Raw genomic sequence first — 24327 nt, 5'->3', positions numbered from 1 at the left:
ATATATTTTTATATTATAATTATATAATATTTTTACATTTACATTTAATCATTTAGCAGACACTTTTATCCAAAGCGACTTACAAATGAGGACAATGGAAGCAATCAAAATCAACTAAAGAGCAATGATATACAAGTGCTATAACAAGTCTCATTTAGCTTAAACGCAGTACACGTAGCAAGGGCTTTTAAATAATATAATAAATAAAAAGAAAACAGATAGAATAGAAAAAGGATAGAGAAAGCTAGTGTTAGAGGACTTTTTTTTGCTTTTGTTAATTGTATAATAAATGAAAAGAAAACATATAGAATACAAAAAGATTAGAAAGCTAGTTAGATTTTTAATATTATTATTATTTTATTATTTATTTATTATTTTTAATATATAATATTTTTTAATTATATATTATATTTAATATATATAATTCTATTCTATTCTATTATATATATATATATATATATATATATATATATATATATATATATATATATATATATATATATATATATATAAATTAGTATTTTAGTTTGTTATTTTAGTAATTGAAGTAAAATTAAGTGAGAAATGTTGTTTTAGCAACAATAAAATATGTTTATAAAATATTTTATTTCAGTTCATTTTATTTTTTAAATGTTTATTTTATTTGTTTATTTTATTTCAAGTGACAATTATTTTTTTTTTAATGTTTTTATTTTAATTTCAGTTTTAGTTAGCTACAATAATGCTGTATTGTGCACAACCGATTTGGTCAACTGTTATGATGCACTTAAGGTGGTTTTTTTTTACATTCATTGTCACTATAAACTGAAAAAAAAGCATTCACACACATTCATGCATTTGGCAGAAGCTTTTATCCGAAGAAACTTACAATGCATGCATTTATCATTTCATGCATTACTTCGGTATCGAACCCACAACCTTGTGCCACCGTTTGAGCTATAGGACCTCCATGAGGATTTGAGGATGAGTAAATAATGCTGAACTATTCCTTTAAGTAATGGCCAGTTCGAAGGGTATGTTGTGGGTTTGATTCAAAGTGAATGCTTGTGTTGATCGTGTGTAGATTGTGCGGAATGAAATGATGAAGGTTTGTGGCAAATTAATGAATGTAAATGCAATGACAAAAGCACCATATTGACATTGCGCTAGTTGAATTTATGTACACACAATAAAACAGGACACAGGAAATGCCTCTGGTATCTGATGGAGGTATTTAAGGTTTTTAATAAACACTGATCTCGTATCTCTTCAGGAATCCAGTCTAAAGCCATAGTTCATCATGTTCTCCACTAGAGGGCTGTTCTGCACAAAGTCCAGACTATACCTCCACAAATCAACTTCATATTTTACAAAATCAAGTTTCAATTTAATTGGCATCTGCCATCAACATCGGTCACGTTATTTCCTGTTTTTCAAAAGGAGCTGCTGAAAATATCTCAAAATACGTTCTTCAAACTTAGAAAGCCCATTTGGTGAGATGCAGAGAAACAGATAAGGGCCTCCCCGGTGACAGCGGCATCTGATAACACATCTAACATAAATAAGTCCGATGACAGCCACAGCAGCCCTGCTCGCTTTCCCATAATCATAAATCATGTGTGCGATAAACAGCCTGTGTTCATCATGAGTCATGACCTACAGAAGCAGAAAACAACTCTCCATCCAACATCATCTCTAAAACACACACACACACACACACACACACACACACACATATATATATATATATAAAACATGTGTCTTCTGGAGAGAATGAGATAATGACTATTTGAGTGAATCTAATGAAAGCTATCAAGAGCAGATCCTGGTCATATTTCATGCTAAAATCTAAAGACAGAGGTATGAAAATTGTGGTTGCTGCTTCGGTGTAATTTTAGTATTATTTATCGTTTTTATCAATATTTTAATTAGGTTAATTTTTATATTTTAAGTTAAAGATTTATTTGCATTTGTCTGGATATTTTGCAATAAACTTTAGCAATGAAATCTAAATGAATAAAAAATATATTTTAATGATTATTTCTTTTTATTTTAATGCTAAATTCTATGACAAAACTATATATATATATATATATATAGTGTCTGTGTGTGTTATTTTATACTCATAATCAATAGTCAAAAGACAATGTTGTAGCCATTTAAGAAAATGTATTTTTGTTTTATATTTATGTTTAAATATTATAAGTTTTGTTTAGTTTTATTTAATCTGTTCATTATGAAATAAAATTATATGAAAACTGCGGTTGCTGCTTAAATATTATAAGTTTTGTAAATCAATATTTTTGGCTTCTTTAAATAGTTTTTATCAATATTTTTAATTAGGTTAATTTTTGTATTTTAAGTTTTTAGTTATTTAATTAACGTTTTAATTATAGTTTCATTTCCAGCAATTTTCTTATCTACTTTTGTCATTTTTATTTTATTTAATTAAAGTTTTATTAATTGTTTTATTTTTAACAAATTTTTCTTTTGTTAACAAATTTAACTCATGTTTGCCGATGCTCTGCTGCTAATAGAAAGAGTTAAAGCCCAATGCTGATAACTATGATGTTTACTATTACCATAAATGCGTTTACACACAAAATCATCTTCTTTTCTGCATTTCTCCTCTTCTCTCTCTTGCTTCCTAATCTAGCTGTCTAAAAGACCTGGCATAATATATTTTGCTCCTCTTTTGTAAGTCTGCTAAATGCATAAATGTAAAAAATACACCGAAAGAGCAAAACTGCAGCAGCGTGCATTAAATAAACCTAACGTCACGGTCACATATTTTGACCTGAATGAGACAGTATGTGATTGACAGGCGTGGAGTGTGCTGACGTATGGGTCAGTCTGACATCAGTGTGTGCTGAGGAGGGTCTGTCCCGCACACAAACGCTCACCCAGCTGAGGAATGTGACGCCCTGATCTCACTGCGGGCCACCCACACTTTACTGCACACTTCCTGTGCTTCCACACTCAGAGCTGCTGTCAGTCATCCACCCTACACTTACATGCGTCTGAATGCAACACAGCTCACAGGAGAGAGACATCAACATCTCTAAGAATTCATTAAATTGATCCAATTTGAGATCAGTACAGACATTTATAATGTTACAGAAGATTCCATTTCAAATAAATGCTGATCTTTTGAACTTTCTATTCATCTGTGAATCCTGAAAAACCATATGCATCACTGATAATAATCAGAAATGTTTCTTGAGCAGCATATTAGAATGATTTCTGAAGATCATGTGACACTGAAGACTGGAGTAATGATGCTGAAAATACAGCTGCGCATCACAGAAATAAATTACAGTTTAACAGATATCCACATAGAAAACAGCTATTCTAAATTGTAATAATATTTCACTATTTTTACTGTATTTCGATCAAATAAATGCAGCCCTGCATGGTGAGCAGAAGAGACTTTAAAACATCATAAAAAAATCTCCTCATTATTTTTTACTTCAACACTCTTTCTGTACACCAACATAGAAGACAAAGCAATATGTCACCAATGTCCAAAACAAAAACAAAACAAAATAAAATAATTAAAAGTATTAGTATTAATAATCTAAATACACAACTCATTAGCCAGATGGGAGATTTATGGTTCATATATGCAGCAAAATGGTTCATTGCTTTCGATTGTCATCTAGAGCATTTTACAACAACATTAAACACTACTCTCCTGTGTTTTATTCACAATATTATAATATGATTCTGTAATATAAAGCACAGTACTCACGACACGAGGGTGATCTCTAGGTCCAGCGGTCAGTGTGTGAATCCTCTCTAGATCCTGTGGAGGTGAGTCTGCAGACGTCAGGCAGAGAAACACACATTAGTGCTCTGAGCAGCTCACATGGCCTTGAGAAAACACACACACACGCACACTCACACACACACACACACACACACACACACACACACACACACACACACACACACACACACACAGTCTGGGAATCCAGTCTCCTCTGCTGTGGGAGTGTAAAGCACAGACAGACGCCGGTATGATACGATACGATACGATACGATACGATACGATACGATACGAGTGTGTATTTTGGAAAACAGACTTAGTAAACAATCATTATTGCTCAGAAGTTACTCTTCCATAGCTAATGGAGCTCTGTTTAATTAAAGCGTCTCTGATGTTTCTCCTACAACTCTTTCTGAGGAATAAAAATGTGATAAGAAATAAAAAATAAAAAGGTGATGTTTCCTTCCTTGATGTGAGTGTATTTTGGGAAACAGACTCATTATTACAGCCAACAGAGTTCAGTATAAATTTAGTGTCTCAGATGTTTATTCTGCAGTTCCTTTGGAGAAATAAAAATAGAAACACATTTTAAGATATCTCCTGCAACAGTTAGAGATTACCGAGAATTTTTAATTTTTTTTGGGGGAATAATATTAGTTTAATATCATTTCTACATTTCTAGATTGGTTTGGTGTTTTTTAGTTTTTTTATGTGATTTCTACATTTCTAGATTGAATTGGTTAAAAACAATCATTAACAATGCTCAAATGTTGATCTTGTGTAGCTCAAGGGACTTGGTGGAGTTCATTTGAGCGTCTCAGATGCTTAAATGCTTATGAGAAATAAATGGATTCAGTTGCAAGACAATTTTGAGAGATTTGAAGCAGAAACATTTGCAATGTTTAATCTCTCTAGGAAACACTAGAGACTGCACTGGTGATTTTCCTCCCGATTCTTGAGTGTGTATTGAGTATTTTAGGAAGCAGAATGTCGAGGATGAAGGTACAGATTCACACAGAAAACATACACACACACACAAGCCGCAGTATGTCCTTCTACGGGAACGACTCGACCTCTCGGTCAAACGCTGTTTAGAGCACATGGAGATAATGGACGAGGCTTTATATTTAACCACACTTTCAGTGTTTGGTGAGGACAGACTCAAACACTCATCAGTCTCAGTCCAAACAATCAGTCTCAACACGACGGTCGTTAAAAACAGGACAGCTGGACCACATGGCTGAAGAAATCAGGACATTTACACAATATTCATAATCAATAAATAAAATAATAAAAATCATTTTAAACAGCTAAACTGAATCAAAATGTTAAGCTTAGAAACTCATAAAGGATAAAATCTGGTTAAAAATTGGCAAATATTCATTACATCATTGCTTAATTTTAATGTTTGCGTCGCTTGTTTGTAAACAAGTAAACAACAACAACAAGCCACTCAAGTTAAGAAAGACCTTAGTTATAAATATGACCCTGGAGCACAAAAGCAGTCTTAAGTTTTGTAGCAATAGCCAAAAATACATTGTATGTTCAGAATTATAGATTTTTCTTTTATGCTAAAAATCATTAGGATATTAAGTAAATAACTTGTTCCATGAAGATATTTTGTAAATTCCCTACTGTAAATATATAAAAACTTAATTTTTGATTAGTGATATACATTGCTAAGAACTTCATTTGAATAACTTTAAAGATGATTTTCTCTATATTTTGATTTGTTTGCACCCTCAGATTCCAGATTTTCAAATAGTTGTATCTCAGACAAATATTGTCCTCCTAACAATTATTTATTCAGCTTTCAGATGATGTATAAATCTCAATTTCGAAAAATTGACACTTAAGACTGGTTTTGTGCTCCAGGGTCACAATTGTGTGTAATATCACTAATGGGTTTCTGAACTTTAGTGGTTTGTCGCAGTCGGCTGCAAATCTCTATATTCTTCTTTGTTTATAGTTTTGTATTTGTTCACGCCAGTCTATTATTGTGATAATAACTATTTCAGATAAACCCGCTCCTAAATGACACACAAAAACAAAACAAAACAAACTGGGATTCGGTGCTTTTTAAATTTTAACTGATGGCTTTTCAAAAGTAGACGTTAAAGAAATAGACCTCCTTAAAAAAAAAAAACATAGCAGGTTATACAGGACTTTTTTATGTCTCTTCTGCTCACCAAGGCTGCATTTATTTGATTAAAAATACAGTAAATACAGTAAGAAATCTTAAATATTATTATAATTTAAAAATAAGTGTGTTCTATGTGAATATCTATTAAAATGTAATTTATTTCTGTGATCAAAGTTGTATTTTCAGCATCATTACTCCAGTCTTCAGTGTCACATGATCTTCGGAAATCATTCTTTCTATTCTTTTTCAGACTTTTCTATTCATCTGTGAATCCTAAAATAAAATGAGTCACGGTTTCTACAAACATATAAAGCAGCACAACTGTGTTCAACATTGATAATAATCAGAAATGTTTCTTGAGCAGCAAATTATCATATTAGAATGATTTCTGAAGATCATGTGACACTGAAGACTGGAGTAATGATGCTGAAAATACAGCTGCACATCACAGAAATAAATTACAGTTTAACAGATATTCACATAGACAACAGCTGTTTTAGACTGAAATAATATTTCACAATTTTACTGTATTTTTGATCAAATAAATGCAGCCTTGATGAGCAGAAGAGACTTCTTTCAAAAACAGTAAAAGAAAATCTTAGTGATTCCAAACTTGTGTGCATGTTTGCGCTCCAGAGTTGACTGGCACCTGTCGAGTGTGTGTTCAGACATACAGAGCTGTGAACACAAAGGCCGCTGTCTTCTCTATAGGCACAGGTGGCTGGAGAAGCGAGGGTTCGCGTTACACAAACACACACACACACACACACACACACACACTCCTGTGATATCAGCTGAGCTGCTGCTGAGGGAATGTGATCTAACACACAGAGCACATGGAGAAGGAAAACTTGACCCAAACACACAGTTCAAGCCTCTAAACGTTGAGGTTTAAAGGTCAGTAAACGCAGCCCATGGTCACAAAATGAACACCTATGAAGAGTATGTACTTAATGCTGCTGGCATTTTTTGTTAGACTAATTGCAGTCGAAATGAATGCATTCGAATTAGCTGCAATTTTAAAGAAGATGTCTGGCTAATATGAAAACTTGTAATGTGGATTATACAGTATTATCTCCAGAGCAATTTCCTTTTGTGTACAATAAAATGTGGTTCATTACAATGTTTAAAGATGTTTACATAATCAAAATAGGCATGCAAACCAAAAAACACCTTTAAATTCATAGAAACCTAGAAACTCGATATTTAAAACATGCTGGAAGAAAATAGCACAGAAACCCATTACGTTTATTATACTAAATTATACTAAAACTAAAACCATAGAAAACATTTCCATTACTTATAAAATGTTTCTTACATTAATTGAATAATTAACTGAAAAGAAGAAAAATATAATTTTTTTTAATATATAAAATAAAATTTCAGCTAGTTGCCAAAGCAGTTTCTCATTTTTATTTAGTTTAACTTGACTATTAAATTAAAACTGAAATAAAAATAAATAAATTTACATATTTAAAAAAATTAAAAAGCTAATAAAAATGATAAAACACAAGAAAATTACTTAAACTTTAGCTAAACATTTAATGAAAACATAAAATATACACTAAAAATGAAAGAAAAATATATGGGTCGTATATATATATATATATATATATATATATATATACACACACACATATATAATACATAAAAACCACACAAAAAAACATTTAAATTAAGGACAAAAACAGAACAAAATCACTAAAACTTTAGCTAAAATCTAAATGAAAACAGAAAATATAAACTAAAACTGAAAATGTAACTAAAACAAATGTATTAAAACTATATAGACATATAAAAAATTAATTAAAACATTTAAATTAAGAATGACAAAAACAGAAAAAAAATACTAAAACTTCAGCAAAAATTTTAATGAAAACAAATTTTAGTTTAATTTAATTTTAAGTACTAAAATAAAAGTAAATCTCACATAAAAATGTATAAAAACTACAAAGACTTTTTTGAATAAAGATGACAAAAACAAACAACAAAATTAATCATACTTTAAATATAAAATATAAAACATAAATTAAAACTGAAAATATAACAAACTATAACAGAAATAATAAAAAAACAGACATTAAAAATGAAACAAATTAATAAAAATGAACTAAAATTTAAATGTAAAAGTATGAAAATAAAACATAACTCAAGATATGAATAAAAAGCCATGGCTCACCTTCTTCTGTGTCCGTGGTTTGGTCTCACAGCTGTCTAACCCGAGCGCAGACGCCTCATGTTCATCAGTCTCTCCGCTTGGTCTGAGGAACACATGAAAGCTAAAATAAGTCTGAGATCCTGCAGGCACCACAGCTCTTCAGCGGGGCGCGACGCTCTCGTCCCTATCTGTTTATTTCATCTTTCCTCCATACAGTCTGGAGGACGCAGTATTTGTGCCAAAGCCTTGAAGTGAGTGCGCTTACTATAGAACGTTCTCTTGAGAAAAACGATAAGTCGTTATAGCAGTAAAGCAAGGATGGAGGGATTGACTGCGGAGATCAAGGATGAGCATCATCCCACTGAATTTGTTAGTATTTTTAATTTCTGACACATCCAATAAAAGCAAATAAATTAAAAATAATAATAATAATAATAATAATTTCATAAAATGAAGATTGTATCATTGAAAAAGAAGACAAAAAGTCCAGTGAAGAGAAAGAGACCAGTGAAAAATTATTTAAAAAATATAAAAATAAAGTTTGCAGATGCTGCTTGGCTTTAATTTTTTTGCATCTAATGCGACAAAATTCAGGATTTTTCAGTATGATTTTATTTTTGTTAGATAAATACTTTTATTCATCGAAGATGCATTAAATTGGTCAAAAGTGACATTAAAGACATTTATAATGTTACAAAATATTTATATTTCAAATAAATGCTGTTCTTTTGAACTTTCTGTTCATCTGTGAATCCTAAAAAAAATGATAATATTGATAATAATCAGAAATGTTTCTTAAGCAAGATATTAGAATGATTTCTGAAGATCATGTGACACTGAAGACTGGAGTAATGATGCTGAAAATACAGAGAAATAAATTACAGTTTAACAGATATTCACATAGAAAACAGCTGTTTTGAATCATAATAATATTTCACAATTTTACTGTATTTTTGATCAAATAAATGCAGCCTTGCTGAGAAGAAAACACTATTAAAAAATCTTAACGATCCCAAACACACACACACACACTCACATATATACACTCTCAGAAAAAAAGGTACAAAAGCTGTCACTGGGGTGGTACCTTTTCAAAAGGTACACTTTTGTACCTTTTAGGTACTAAAATGTACACTTTAGGTACTAATATGTACCTTTAAGGTACTAGTATGGACTCTTTAGGTACAAAGGTGTGCCTTTTGAAAAGGTACCGCCCCAGTGACAGCTTTTGTACCTTTTTTTTTTTAAGAGTGTATATATATAGTGGAACACACACATAGCTTATCCTCATTGAACCCGGATGAAAGCAGATGTCAGTCTGTATTGTCACACGGATTACAGGAAACACTCAAACAACCTCCAGGTGTTCATTCCACACAAGAGCAAAACTACAGACACAACTCCTCCTTCATATCAATAAAAACCCCTCTGAGCTTCAGAGATCAGCGACCAGCATTCACCAAACTCATCCTGAACCCTGCGTCGTTATTTACACACCCTCATGCCATCGCTGTTATTCTTTCAATGACATCAAACCTAAAGCATGAGGATGAGGATGAGCAGTTTTGGGTGAACTGCTCCCTTCACCATTTCCCCAGTGAAGAGGAGTGAAATATGGGGTTGCATCCAGGTATGTGATTTTCAAAGGGAGAGAAGGAAGCTGTGTATCAAACACCTGGATTGTTAGGGTTAGGGTTGGCAGAGTCTTTCATCTACAAAAATTACAGACCAATGCTGGAAGGACAAACTCGCCGGGGGCTTTCTCAGAGATTCCCTGCAAGTGAAGGAACAGACAGCAGAGCTTCACGTCAGGAAGACATTGTGCATTTCTTCAAAGTCGCAGAAAAAGTGGTTTGGAGTCGTTTAGAGAAGCTGTGGACGAGACTCAGTTCAGGCAAAATGGGAACTTTTTCAAGTATCATCCTTCTCTCAGATTTCTGATTAAGCACACATAAAAAAAAGGAAAGTGCATTTGGCATTTTATGATTAAAAAAAAACACTAGGGAGTTGTTTGTTCAAGTGACTGTAAGCACTAGTAAAAGCCATGCTGCAAAAACAAACATTTTCAGAAAATAAAGTATACTGTAGAATCTCTTTCAGATATTTTTGATAAAAGACAGATAAAAAAGAACTACTTTTGACATTTTCTGATGCAAGGGTGTTTAAAATATAAATAAATAAATAATGCATAAAAAATGATCAAGAACATCAACAAACTTGGGGATATTGTTGTAAAAATATTTCTGATAAAGAACAAATAAAAAAAATGAAATATTTCTGATAAAGAACAAATAAAAAAAAAAACGTTTTCTGATGTTTAAAAATTAAAAATGTTTAAAAACAATTAAAAATAAATAAAAAACGTTTTCTGATGTTTAAAAACAATCAAAAATAAGTAAATAAAAGCTGAAGAATCGTCTTCCTCTCAGATATTTCTGATAAAGAACAAATAAAAAGAAACTACATTAAACATTTTCTGATGCAAAGCTTGATAGTAGTATGTTGTTTGTTTAAATAACTGTGTGCAATAGTAAAAATGATGCTCAAAAATGACCAAAAACTGAAAAATCATACAGTTTTAAATGGAACATCAATGGGAAAGTACTAGAGTGGAATGCAAAAACATGTACAGTGTGAACAGCCCATTAAGTTAGTGATATTGATAAGTTAGTAATAGTGATATTAGTACATTATTATTTTGTGACCTTGGAGCACAAAACCAGTCTTAAGTGTCAATTTTCTGAAATTGAGATTTATACATCATCTGAAAGCTGAATAAATAAGCTCTCCATTGATGTATGGTTTGTTGGGATAAGACAATATTTGGCTGAGATACAACTATTTGAAAATCTGGAATCTGAAGGTGCAAAAAAATCTAAATATTGAAAAAAATCACCTTTAAAGTTGTTCAAAATGAAGTTTTTGCAATGCATATTACTAATCAAAAATTAAGTTTTGATATATTTACGGTAGGAAATTTGCAAAATATCTTCATAGAACATGATGTTTATGTAATATCCTAATGATTTTTGGCGTAAAAGAAAAATCGATAATTTTGACCCATACATAATTTTGGCTATGCGTACAAATATACCCCAGAGACTTTAGCTACAAATATACCCCAGCGACTGCTTTTGTGCTCCAGGGTCACATTTAGTATTTAAAAAAAAAGACCACAACACCCTAATAGTTATGCATCAGAAAATGCCCAATTTTTTTGTCCTTTATCAGAAATATCTGAGAGAACGGGTGCTAGACGGATGTGTTTGACCGTTACACTTGCATCTTTTGCAGCGTCTTGCATCTAAAAGCATGGTGCTCAAATTTAAAACTCAGCTTTCGTGAAATGTGTCTCTTTTTCCCATCACACTGTTTGTAAAACTCAGTTGTGTGTGCACAGCCTGTAAGACTGTTAGCTGCATTTGTGAAATACTCAAAAGCATGACAGGACCTTGTACATCCACTTGTGGATGTTGGGAGTTAATTAACGGGTTTTTCAGGAAACGGCCCCTCGTTGCTTCCAGTAAAAGAGGAGAGGAGTAAATGCAGATCCGCAGGGAGGGATGCAGAGGGAAGATTGAGCACGTGGGTGAGGTGCTTCCTGTTTTCATTTAGGTTAATTATACTCGTCTCCAGAGGACAGCCCATATCTCAAGACAAGCGCTTTAAGATGCAACCAAACCACATGTGCAAAATAATACTTGCACACTTCTGGACCTTCATGCAGATCATGCAACGCCAAGGTCACGGGTTCGATTCCTAGGGAAAAAAGAACTGATCAAATTTATAGCTTGAATGCAATGTAACGTGCATCCGGCAAATGCATGAATGGAAACGTCATGATGACTGTAGTGTAACTAACAGTGACGTCAAACAGACAGCCAACAATTAGGCTTTAATAGCTCTGTGAAATTTTCCGCGTGGACTGCATGTAACATAATTTGGGAGGTCACTGATTGTGGGTTAGAGTTATACACTGCCAGTAAACGATTGGATTCATTTAGTTTTATAAATTAAGTCTATTCTGTTCACCAAGGCTGCATTTATTTGTTTAAAAATACAGTAAAATTGTGAAATATTATTAAGATTTAAAATAGCTGTTTTCTATGTGGATATCTGTTAAACTGTAATTTATTTCTGTGTTCAAAGCTGAATTTTCAGCATCATTACTTGAGGCTTCAGTGACACATGATCCTTCAGGAATGTTTTTATCATGGTGTATCACGGTTATTTTAAAATGTAAGGATGTTTCACAATATTTACTCTATTTTTGATCAAATATACAAAAAGGCTTGGTGAGCAGAAGACATTTCTTTCAAAAACATATTAAAAACCCAAATGTTTTGGTTGTTTACCAAACTAAACTTCACAAACTTCATTAAACAAATTAGTAGCACAATGTCACATAACGGCTGCTCCTACGTAAACGAGATCATTCGCTCGGTTATCTCTCTAATGGCTCTTTCCTGTTTGCTGAAGAGTTTGTCCAAGATGAATCTGTGCAGTCATCAAACCTTTCAAAGCTCCAGAGTTTGAGCTTTTAGTGCTAAACGCCAAAAATACACTCAATGACCAATATTTGAATTAGAGTTGCAAAGGGGTGGAAAATTTCCGGAAATTTTCAAAAACCCCTGGAATATTCCAAAAAAATCCTGGAAAGTTCCCAAAATTTGTGGAATGTTTCCGAAATTTACTGGAAATGTCCCACCTTTTTTGCAACCCTAATTTGAATACATTACAGAGAGTCTGTTTTTAACGCTTTTAAAAATGTTACGACAAAACATTCTTAAAGCAATGTTATTAAACATTCTTGTAACATTATTAATATTTGATACAAGTTCTTAGAACAACATTCTCAGAATATCATCAAGATGTTATTTGTACTTAATGAAAGCACTCACAATGTTGAGAGAAAACATATATTAAATAATATTAAACATCGAAATAATGTTATATTTTGGGTGAGAATAAGTTAGTATAACGGTGTAATAAACACTTTAGTAACCTTCAAATAACATTATATTCATGACGAGAAAACTGGCCTCTTTAACATTCTTAGAATATCAAAAATAAACATTAAAATAATGTATTTTGTGAGAAAAGAAATTTATTAGAACTCTTTAGGAAACGTTTTGGTAACCTTCAAATAACTTAATCACATCAAGAAAACTGGACATTTTAACATTTTAGGAACATTTTTATAAGCTAAATTTTTTGTCACTTCTTTTCCGTGTTCAAACGCTTCCTTGTATCCCAGTTTAACGTGCAACAAGTCATTCGTAGCTCGACCTCAAAATGTTTAAAACTGTGACTCTACAGCCGAAGGGAAACCTGTTTGAAAACAGTCACTATTTTTGCAAAGAAATCACACACTTCACCTTTGACGATGACAAAAACTAAGGGAAAAATCTCAGCTGTATCCAAAACTTAAATAAGGCTGCCTTGGAAGGGAAAGTTCTTCGAATGTGTGTAGGGTAATATGGTGTTTGGTTTGAATGGCAGAAAATGCATCTTTTGGAGCGGATGCATGTTTTGTTGCGTAAAATTGTTATATTGTTTTTTTGTTTTTTTTTTTGTGTTTAAGTCTGTAAATATTGAACTTTTAACTATTAAACTCTGAGAATTTTGTATGTTTTTATGTTCTTACCAGCATAAGCAGCTTCAGACACAGCCATCTAGTGGAGAACAAGAATATGATCAAATACGAACGTTCATGAGGGGCATTAGATGCAATGTTTTTCAGCTTTTAATGCAAAAGAAGCCAAATCTGAGGGAGATGCAAACACAGTGCCACTAAACACTAACACAATCTACTCCAAACTACACACTGAAACGTGGAGAGCACTAGTTTGATGTTTACATGCACTTCCCTTCACTCTCATGCCGTAGTGCATTAGTATTCTGGTTGCACCAGGCAGAAGGAGAGCAAGAGGAGGCCACATTGCTAAGCAACTGCTTGAAGAAACAGGGAATTCGTAAAGTGTTTGGAAAAAAGTTGTGAAATGGTGAAAGGGTGATTCTGTCGTGGCCACTCTTGAAATCTTATTTCATGCATTGCTTTATTATTATTATTATTATTATTATTATTATTATTATTATTATTATTATTATTATCTGCAAGTCCAGATTTGTTATTTAGCAATGTTTCTTACAAATTTTGGAAGTGCATTTAGAAGATATTTTATAATATTATTTAAAATACAAAATATATATAGTGAATATATGTGCTCGTGAATGCTGAATTTGCAAAGCATGTAAATGTCTTACATTATATACATTTTGTATTTTATATAAAAAATGAAATAAATTATATAAAATGTATTTACACATATGTGTGTGTGTGCATATATATATATATAATATATATATATATATATATATATATGCTTTTTATTTTCAGAAGTGAAAGTGAAAAAAATATGAAAAAATTCAAATTATATATAATATCATATATAAATAATAAAATACAAAAAGAGAAAAAAATCATAATCAAACAAATTATTTTCTATAATTTTTATAATAAAATCATATAGATATATATATATATATATATATATATATATAATATATATATATATAATGATATAATTTGATAAATTAAATTGATTAAAATTGATAAATACATAATGAAATCATATTCAAGTTCAAGTTCAAGTTCAAGTCTGCTTTATTGTCATTTCCACATGTACAGTACATCATACAGAGAATCGGAAATTGCGTTACTCTCAGTCTCGGGTGCATACAGATAACATAACATAAAGCCTAAAAAAAAAATAACTAGATCAATATAAAATGTATTTGGTACAATTATACAATAAGGGATTTATAAAAAAAAAAAAAAAAAAAAAAAAAAAAAAAAAAAAAAAAAAAGACATATAAAAAGACATATAATAAAAATACAAGTTAAAAATAAAAGTAAATAAAGCAGCGCAAGGTAATGACAGATATAGTGCAATCATCAATGAAGTGAACACAACATGTTGCAGTTAAAAGATTTTTAGTGCAAAAAAATCACTTATTAAAAATATCTTAAGTCTGATTAAAGTGACAAGTGACAAGTGACCAAGAGCAGTTATTTAACTGACTGATGAGGTAGTTCCATGCCGAATGGAGGGGTATAGTGAGCGGTGAGTTGAGCAGACCATGCTGCACAAGTGACTCGTGCATGTCATATAATTAGTGTGGTGGGGGGGGGGGTGGGGGGGGGGGTTCATAGGTCAGTGGTGCCTGGGGAAGAAGAGGGGGAGGGGGGGCAGGTTCGGGAGGGAGTTCAGCTTCCTGACAGCCTGGTGGATGAGAGCTGTCCTTCAGTCTGCTGGTCCTGGCCTGGAGACTCCGCAGTCTCCTCCCTGATGGCAGCAGACTGAAGAGCTGTGTGACGGGTGAGTGGAATTCACCTGTGATGCAGAGGGCTTTGCGGGTGAGACGTGGTTCCATAAATGTCCTGGAGGGAGGGTTAGAGAGAACACAATGATCTTCTCAGGTGCTCTCACTATGCGTTGTAGAGTTCTTTCGCAGGACGCCGTTGCACGGCGCCATACCACACCAGTGATGCAGCTCGTACAGGATGCTCTCGATGGTGCCTCTCTAGTAGAAGGTGTACATGATGGGGGGTGGGGCTCTGGCTATCCTCAGTTTGCGGAGGAAGTAGAGACGCTGCTGTGATTTCTTGGCCCAGTGCTGCGGTGTTGTCGGTCCAGGAGAGGTCCTCTGTGATGTGCACACCCAGGAAACTTGGTGCTGCTCACTCTCTCCACAGTCGCACCGTTGATGGTCAGAGGAACATGCTGAGTGTGCGCTCTCCTGAAGTCAACAACAATCTCCTTCGTCTTCTCCACGTTCAGAGAGAGATTGTTGTCACTGCACCAACCCGGCCAGGCGGCTCACCTCGCTCCTGTAGTTTGTCTCATCTCTGTTGCTAATGAGACCAACCACAGCGTGTCATCCGCAAACTTAATGAAGAGGTTGGGAGCTGTGTGAAGGGGTGGCAGTCATAGGGTCCAGCAGAGTGAAGAGGAGGTGGCTCAGCACACATCCTTTGGGGGGCCCAGTGTTTCAGTGTGATGGTGCTGGTGTGTTGCTGCACGACCCGTACTGCCTGAGGTCTTCCGTCAAAAGATCAGTCCAACAGCCAGTTGCACAGCGAAGTGTTGAGCCCCATCTCGACCAGTTTGTGAATGAGCTGTTGAGGGATGATTGTGTTGAATGCTGACTGAATCTATGAACAGCAATTTCTGGACATAAGCGTCCTTTTTTTCCCGATGGGGTGAGTGCTGAGTGGACGGCAGTGGAGATGGGCATCATCGTTTGGTCGACGGTTGGACCGATATGCCAACTGGGACATGGGTCCAGGGAGGGGGGGAGGGCAGACTTGAATGTGGTGCATGACTCACCGTTCAAAGCACTTCATGAGGATGCGGGGGTAAGAGCAACAGGACGGTAGTCATTGAAGCAGGATGGAGATGGCTTCTTCGGGACTGGGATGTATAGTGGTAGTTTTAAAGCATGTGGGAATAAAACAGCCTGACTCAGTGAGATGTTAAAAATGTCTGTGAAGACATCAGTGAGTTTCTGCTGCACAGTCTTTCAGTACACGCCCAGGGAGTTGTCAGGACCCGGAGCTTTGCGGGCATTGATCCTGCTGAAGGATCTCCTCACACTGTCAGGGGTCAGAGTCATCCCATGGTCGCCGGGAGGAGGTGGACATACATATATATATATATTTAATATTTTACATAATGAAATAATATATATATATATATTAAAATGCAAAGTTTGCAAACACAACACAGTAAACAACCAAACAAACCAGTGAACCAGTTTCAGCAGAGAGGAAGATTGCTGAATTTGCAAAGCATGCATCTAAATTTCTCCTTTTTGCATTTCTCTGAGTAACAGCACAGCAGCTATCAAATGCAGAAAGTGTCTGTAATGTAAACCAGGATCAAAGCAAGATCACAAACACAAGGTGTAATCTGCATTAAAACAGCAATATAATATTCCACAATAATCATTGGTTAATAACAGTATTTAAAGAGCTCTGAATCACAACACCTGCAGCCATCGATCACTCATTTAACAAGCTAAAAACACGACACACTCAAACACACAACCACGTGGCAGCAATCACCTCTCACTGAGAAACAGAAATAATTACCATAATTTCAGCAACTTGCATTACAGCATGCACTTGGACAAAACAACCAGTAATGGGCCAATATATCGATTAACCTGCTCGTTTGTTTGACTTGAACATCAACAAAAATAAATCAATTTCAACATCCAGCATATTTCACATTTTTCTGTTTCAACAAATCTTTGCATAAACAGTGTAAAGTGCGCATATATATGCCATCATGGTCTCCAGATATCAGTAAACAAAATATAATTGTGTCAAAAATAAACCACTGCAGAAATCTACATGTAAACAGGTCACGTGACTTCTCTTGTGCTAAGTGGGAGCCAGCAGGCCAAGCATGAGCAAACAAAGACAAATGGCACTTTTATGCACAAAATGTCTTTTCTTTTGACTCTCTTCTGGTTTTATACATCCTACAAAAACTCCTCAAATACGTCAGTTAAGATGCAAAGGGAGAGAAATCGTACCAGATTCAATTTGACTCAAATTAGTGTGGAAAGAAGAAGTGGCCCTGTTTTGTTTGGAAGCCCAGCCCTGAAATTAGTGAACCATTTCCCCCGTGGATTCAACTCAAGAGGCTCGGAGCCTAATCAAGTGGAAATTGGGGAGAGACAGTGGGGGTAGAAGGGCAGAAAGAGGCAATTGTTCAACTCGCTCTTTGATGTCACTGCAACAAAATATAAAGGCGCAACCAAACTGTGTCTTGCATGATTGTCTGTGTATTACAGGCATAAAGCTGGATACATGGACAACCAAATCCAGAATATCACGCTTCAGTCGCGTCCAGCACTGTAAGTGAATTCTCTTCTCTTCAGACAGGCCTTTATTATTGGAATGTCTAAGCTGTTCTCTTTCTCCCTTCAGCATCTCAGACAAACTCCCAGCGCCTCTATTGTGTTGCGGAGCTTTTCTCATGCGTGCGTCTCAATGCGAGTCAGGCCTGCAGATAATCACATTTTCCTAAGAAAGGCTTAGTCGTGCAAACTAGCGCAAGTGTCTCTATGAGAGTAAGAGGATGCATGAACAAGACAAGCAGCGTATCATCTCTGGGAACAAATACGCTCATAACAGCGGATGCAGATGTTTAGAGAGCAGATACATGATGCAATACTATATTTATTAATGCTGTCAAATCGATTAATCGCGATTAATCATCCCAAATAAAAGTTTGTTTACATATTATGTGTGTGTACTGTGTATATAAATACACACACATACAGTATATATTTTAAAAATATTTACATGTATATATTTATATTAATATACTTTATATTATATAGAAATATATTTAATATATAAACAACATATTTTTCTTAAATATACACATGCATGTGTGTGCATTTATATATACAGTACACACATATTTTCATATTTTATGCAGACAAACTTTTATTTTGGATGCATTTAATTTATTTGACAGCACTTATATATATATATATATATATATATATATATATATATTATATATATATATATATATATATATTGTATAAAATAAATGATCATATAAGATATGCACACAAAACTTTAGCAATTAAATTAACATGATTTTAGACAACATTTACCCAATATTCATAAAATAAAAGGGAACTTTAGCTAATATTCTGGTTACATTCTGAACAGCAACAATAGAACGTTCATCAAAGTTATCTGGTCTTCTATAATTAATAATAGTTCTCAAAACTTTAGCACAAAAACATTATTTATACATTGCTTCTGAAATATTCATTTAACCTCTTTTAAATATTACTAATAAAATGTTCATCAAAATCTGGTCTCTAATAACGTTCTCAAAACTTTTGCATAAAACATTATTTATAAATCAATCATGGAACATTTTCTCCTGAAACTATTAACGTTTTTAGAAAGTTACTAACGGATTGTTTGTCAAAGTAATCTGGTCTTTAATAATTAATAACTTTAGCGTAAATGTTATTTATATATCATTCATGGAATGTTTTTTTCCTGAAACATTCAACTAATGTTTTTTAAATGTTAGTCAAAGTTACCTGATCTTTAATAATATTCTCAAAGCTTTAGCTAAAAACATTACTTAGTCACCCTTACAAGAAACTTTTCCTGAAACACTTGTCTAACGTTTTAAAATGTTATTAATAGAACGTTTCTCAAAGTTTAATAATCTTCCCAATACTTTAGCATTAAAACCATCTTTCCCCTAAACCTTCGTCTAACGTTATTTAAATGTTGCTTCATGTTTCAATTCGTTCAGATAACATTTAAAAGTAACGTTCCAAAATGATAAAATGGAATGTTCACTCATCATTTGCACAACCAAGAATAAACGTTTTAAAAACATTTTAAAGTTTAGAAAACATTCAGAAAAACGTTTTATAACCTACAAAAAATTAGCAAAACATTTGAAACAGTAAATGTACACTATCCAGCAATGCTGCAGGTAGATTTTGGGACTGACATCAGGTATCTATAAAATCGTGCATAAATAAAGTCTAAAAATAACCGAATATCGTCCGATTAATCGGCATGGATGATATTTCAATCTATCATTTCACCCAAATACATCATCAAAACCAAGCTTCTCACAACATGCACTGCATATAATAAAATGTTTCCCTGCTGAAACAATGCTTGCAGAGGACTTGCTGGTCTTTAAGGTCTCAGCAAACATAATAACACTGTGTTATTATACATTAATCGTGCTATTTGAGATATTAAAAATGTTTGCAAGGTCCGTTTTGTCACCTTAGGCCCGTGTTTAACACTCTGCATGCTGAGATTGTCAGGTGGTGGATTGTAGTAATAGCTCTCTTACCTTCAGCGATGCGCCGCGTCACAGTGTCGCGCGTCTCCGTCGCGCTGCGCGGCTGCGCGCAGGGGAAGGAATGCGGGTGAGCGTGTGAAAGTGGCGAGGCTAAACTGGCATTATTTTCTAACTTCCACCCACTCTCACTGGAAGCAGCCAGTTGTCAATGGCAGAGGAGGTTCTCTCGCGCAGCACAAAGTAGGTACATTTGCATTTCTCCGACCCTCCCCTCGCTTTTCACCACTGTTTTTGTGTGGCGCGGTTGGGGTCCTTATTTGGCCCCCGATTAAATCCTCACTGGCCCGCGCTCAAATAAACGTCTTATAAGCAGTTCTCTAGTCTGACACATCACGTTAAGTCCTTGTTTTCTATATGCCCTTCTCAAATGTACTGAATGCACCGAAGCAAGTTCACAGAAAGCTTTAGATGTTGTATTGGAGCCACAAGTGTCATAGTAAAAATGAAAAGACACTTGAGGCCCTATCCGAGGTTCCTCAGACTGACTCTTCTCAAATATCTTGCTGTATGCTGAAGGAGCCGCATTATATTTCAAATCTTTCCTTTAAGATGGTGTTTGATGAAGGAGCCGCATTATATTTCAAATCTTTCCTTTAAGATGGTTATATTTCAAATCTTTCCTTTTTGATGGGTTGAAATTTCACACGTTTTTGTTTTCAGAATTATTATTTTTTTATTTTTTGTATTTATTTTTTTTATTGATGTTTTTTTTTTTTTTTTGTTTTCAGAATTATTATTTTTTAATGCTGGGTAGTTAATAAAACATAAACACTGATATCCGGTTGGTTGACAGTTATATATGCAGGGCGGAAAAAAAACAGAGTTCATGTGGCTAAACTATACTTTACCTCGCGTTTTACTGACATCCGGTTAGGATGACGTGCCTGTTGCGTTCGGAATTAAATTTCGCGGGTGTGGCTAAATTATTATTACCTCATCTTTATCAATGTCTGTTGGTTCTAAATTAATAATAATTTTATTTATTTATTTTTAAATAACATTTAGATTTTTAATGGGGATTTAATTGTACTTTTTTTATTTTATTTTAATTTAAAATATTTTTTAGGGTTTAATTGTCCAAAATTCTTTACCATAGTTTCGTTTTGTGTTCACATATTGAGTAAAAAATCACCACACACACACACTGTTCCGATAAAGTAAAAAATCACACACACACACACACATATATATATATATATATATATATATATATATAAAGAGCACTAGAAGGTTACCTTAGTTTATACATTTCTCAATCGAGAGAAGGAAAAGGCAGATGTCAAATGCATTAGATGTATTTTATTAAAATATAAAAAAACAAAAAAACAAATGCATATGTATAAACCATGATAAATATGCATAAACAGTATAATCATACAGTAAAATGTTTATATTCATATAGTTTTTATTTTTAGACATAAAGGATATTTTAGCATTCAAACTGGCAGTGGTGATATTTCCTCGGGGACGAGGGAGACGTTCAGTCCATGGCAGGGTCTCACGAAAGAGAAATAGCCTTTTTTTTCCAGAAAAGCTACAGAGCAGCACCGTTCACCTGAGATCCACGTACATTAGAAAAAATTCTGGAAGAGACGCCATCACACAAAATCTGAGTGACGGACAGAGATCTGCAGCCGAGCAGAGCATCACGGATAAATTACACAATATAATATTATAGGGTCATTCCTTCTATATGCAGTATATTCTATGACCCCATCATACATGTCTGTATATACTGGAGCAAATCTTAAAGATGGAAATCATGTTAGTTTGAAGTTTAAATCATTTCAAATGGTTTTGATTGCTTCTATATGCAGTTACTGGGTATTTTATTGTTTTGTTTGTATTTAAATATGTTTTTATTTTTTTATTGTAATATGTATATATTCACTTCTGGTCAAATGTTCGTTATAATAAAGATATTCTTATGTTTAAGGTCTATGTCTGAATGATTTCTGAAGATCGTGTGACACTGAAGACTGGAGAAATGTTAATGTTAATTTGGGTGTGAATGAAAGTATTTTATTTTTTTTTATATTATGATGATGGTAGATAGTTATTTTAAATGGTAATAATATTTCACAATATTACTGCTTTTTTACAGTATTTTTTATCAAATAAACGCGGCCTTGGTGAGCAGAAGAGACTTCTTTCAAACATTAAAAAATCTGAATTATTCCTAATTCTTGCCTGGAAGTGTGTGTGTAAAAAAAAAAAATATATATAAAAAATATATATATATATATATATATATATATATATATATATATATACTTTATATGTTATATATATCACTATGCATATATCTTTTTTTTTTTTTTTTTTTTCTGACTAAAAACCGTTTTTTGTGATTTTATAGTTTGTCTCTATCACTTTGCATTCCATCACACTTGTAAAAAGTTTTAATTAACATAAAACCGTTGTTTTTGTGATTTTAAAAGATGGTCTCCTCTAAATATTAAAAAATGAAGCTGATGTCTTCATGTAAACGCTCAGCAACGACTAACTTTATCTCTGTTTTCATTCTGTAAATCACAATCACGATACAGTTAATGAACGCAATAAGTGCCTGAGTTTAAGCAGAGCAGATTCTGAATATCTGGTATACGCTTTTATAGAAATACTTGCTGAACATTCATTCTGCACAACAGGAACAAACCTGACTGGTTTGAGAGGAGCTGGACTTCTCAGTTAGCCTGAAATCTCAATGCGGTTTAAACTCAACTTCACGAGCTCAGCGGACTCCTGCAGGAGCGTGTTTGTGAAGTCATGTCTGATGGTAGTGATGGTAGTGGTGATGATGATGGTGTTCGTGATGATGATGGTGTTCGTGTCGCTGGACCACGGGAAGCACAAACCCGGCGTTCTGCTCGCGGTCCGGCGAGGGCTGTGGTTGTTGGGTGTGTTTGGAGGGCGACAGCGCCTGTTCTCTGGCTTTGGCTCTGATTCTCTTGCTGTGGCTGTGCTGGAGAGGGTGTTGGTGACCCGGTGAGGGCTGAGGCTGGTTCTGCTGGGGTAGATGGTACATGTTCTGACCCGCTGGGAAGGAAACGCCCGGCACAGGCGGATAGTAGCTGTGACACTTGCTGGTTTTGGCCGCAGACTGGCCGCCTTTGGACGTGGCCTTGGGGGACCTGATGGACTGGGGCCCGCCGCGCACTCGGGGATCCGGGGCCACGCAGGGGTCGGTGAGGACCTGTGACCGCCGCTGATGGGCGTGTGTCTCGGGCTCATGGGAACGGGAACGGCTCTGAGTGTGTGAAGACCGTGGCGGCTGCTCTTGCTCTTCCACAGGAGCAGAGGAACCTTGCAGAAGGAGTATATATTATTATTATATATTAAAAGGTCGGCAACCATATAGAATTATATTTTATAAAGGGTCGGAACAATTATCAAAATTACAGAAAATATGTTATATAAAGGGTCAGCACAATTGTTAAAATTAAGGGAAATGTATTTTATAAATGGTCAGCACAATTATTAAAATTAAGGGAAATAAAAAAAATAAAATTAAATAAAAAAGGCTGTCAAAATAAACAAAAATTAAGGAATTCTATACTATAAACAATCAGCACAATAATCAAAATGAAAGAAAATACATTTTATAAAAGTTTGGTAACATGAACAAAAATTAAGCAATCATATTTTATGAAGGGTCAGAACAATTATCAAAATTATGGAAAATATATTATATAAAGGGTCAGTAAAATTATTAAAATTAAGGGAAATATATTTAATAATGGGTCAGCACAATTATCAAAATTACAGAAAAATATTTTACAATATTTTAAAATATTTTTTAAAAGGTCAGCAACATGAAAAAAATGTAAGCAATCACATTTTATGAAGGGTCAGAACAACAATTATATTTTATATAACAACAATTATATTTTTATATTTTAGGAATTATATTTTATGAATTGTAGTAAAAATTACCAAATATTAAGGAATTATATTTTATAAAGGGTCAGAACAATGATCAAAATGAAAGAAAATATATTTTATAAAATTCCAGCAAAATGAACAAAAATTAAGGAATTATACATTTAAAAATTTAAAATTATAAAATTATATTTTATAAAGGGTCCAAACAATGATCATGATTATTAAGTAATAATATTTTATAAAGAGTCGGCACAATGAACAAAAATTAAGGAAATTTATTTTGTAAAGGTTTAGAACAATTATATAAATTAACAAATTATATTTTAAAGAAAATAAAAAATACAATTTTGGATAAAGAAATTCTTGTTTTCATGCAAAATTAATAAAACACAATTTAAAAAATCTGCACAAATTAAAAGCAGCAACAATTCCCACCATGATGAGTAAAGACTAT

The 24327-nt window shown here is 33.6% G+C and overlaps 1 protein-coding gene and 1 long non-coding RNA gene across 3 annotated transcripts in view; one reads left to right on the top strand and one right to left on the bottom strand.

The window, feature by feature from the left end:
- The first annotated feature begins 17854 nt into the window (after positions 1-17854).
- The window catches only part of LOC122148053, an 11638-nt gene continuing 5165 nt past the window's right edge, over positions 17855-24327 (top strand). The window contains exon 1 of one of the 2 annotated variants that reach the window (XR_006162049.1): positions 17855-17979. This is a non-coding gene — a long non-coding RNA (uncharacterized LOC122148053). Of the gene's footprint in view, positions 17980-20032; positions 20169-24327 lie in introns of those variants that run through there. The other variant, XR_006162050.1, reaches the window with a different exon arrangement.
- nkd2b (NKD inhibitor of WNT signaling pathway 2b) overlaps positions 22444-24327 on the bottom strand; it is a 41882-nt gene continuing 39998 nt past the window's right edge. The window contains exon 9 of the mRNA XM_042773276.1: positions 22444-23294. Coding sequence (XP_042629210.1) covers positions 22756-23294 — 539 coding nt within the window. The 3' untranslated portion in view covers positions 22444-22755. The remainder of the gene's footprint in view (positions 23295-24327) is intronic.

The sequence above is a fragment of the Cyprinus carpio genome, chromosome A16 (genome assembly GCF_018340385.1).
Source record: "Cyprinus carpio isolate SPL01 chromosome A16, ASM1834038v1, whole genome shotgun sequence".
NCBI lineage: Eukaryota > Metazoa > Chordata > Actinopteri > Cypriniformes > Cyprinidae > Cyprinus > Cyprinus carpio.
Note: the sequence above shows the minus strand (reverse complement) of the source record. Positions and strands in the feature narration are given on the sequence as shown.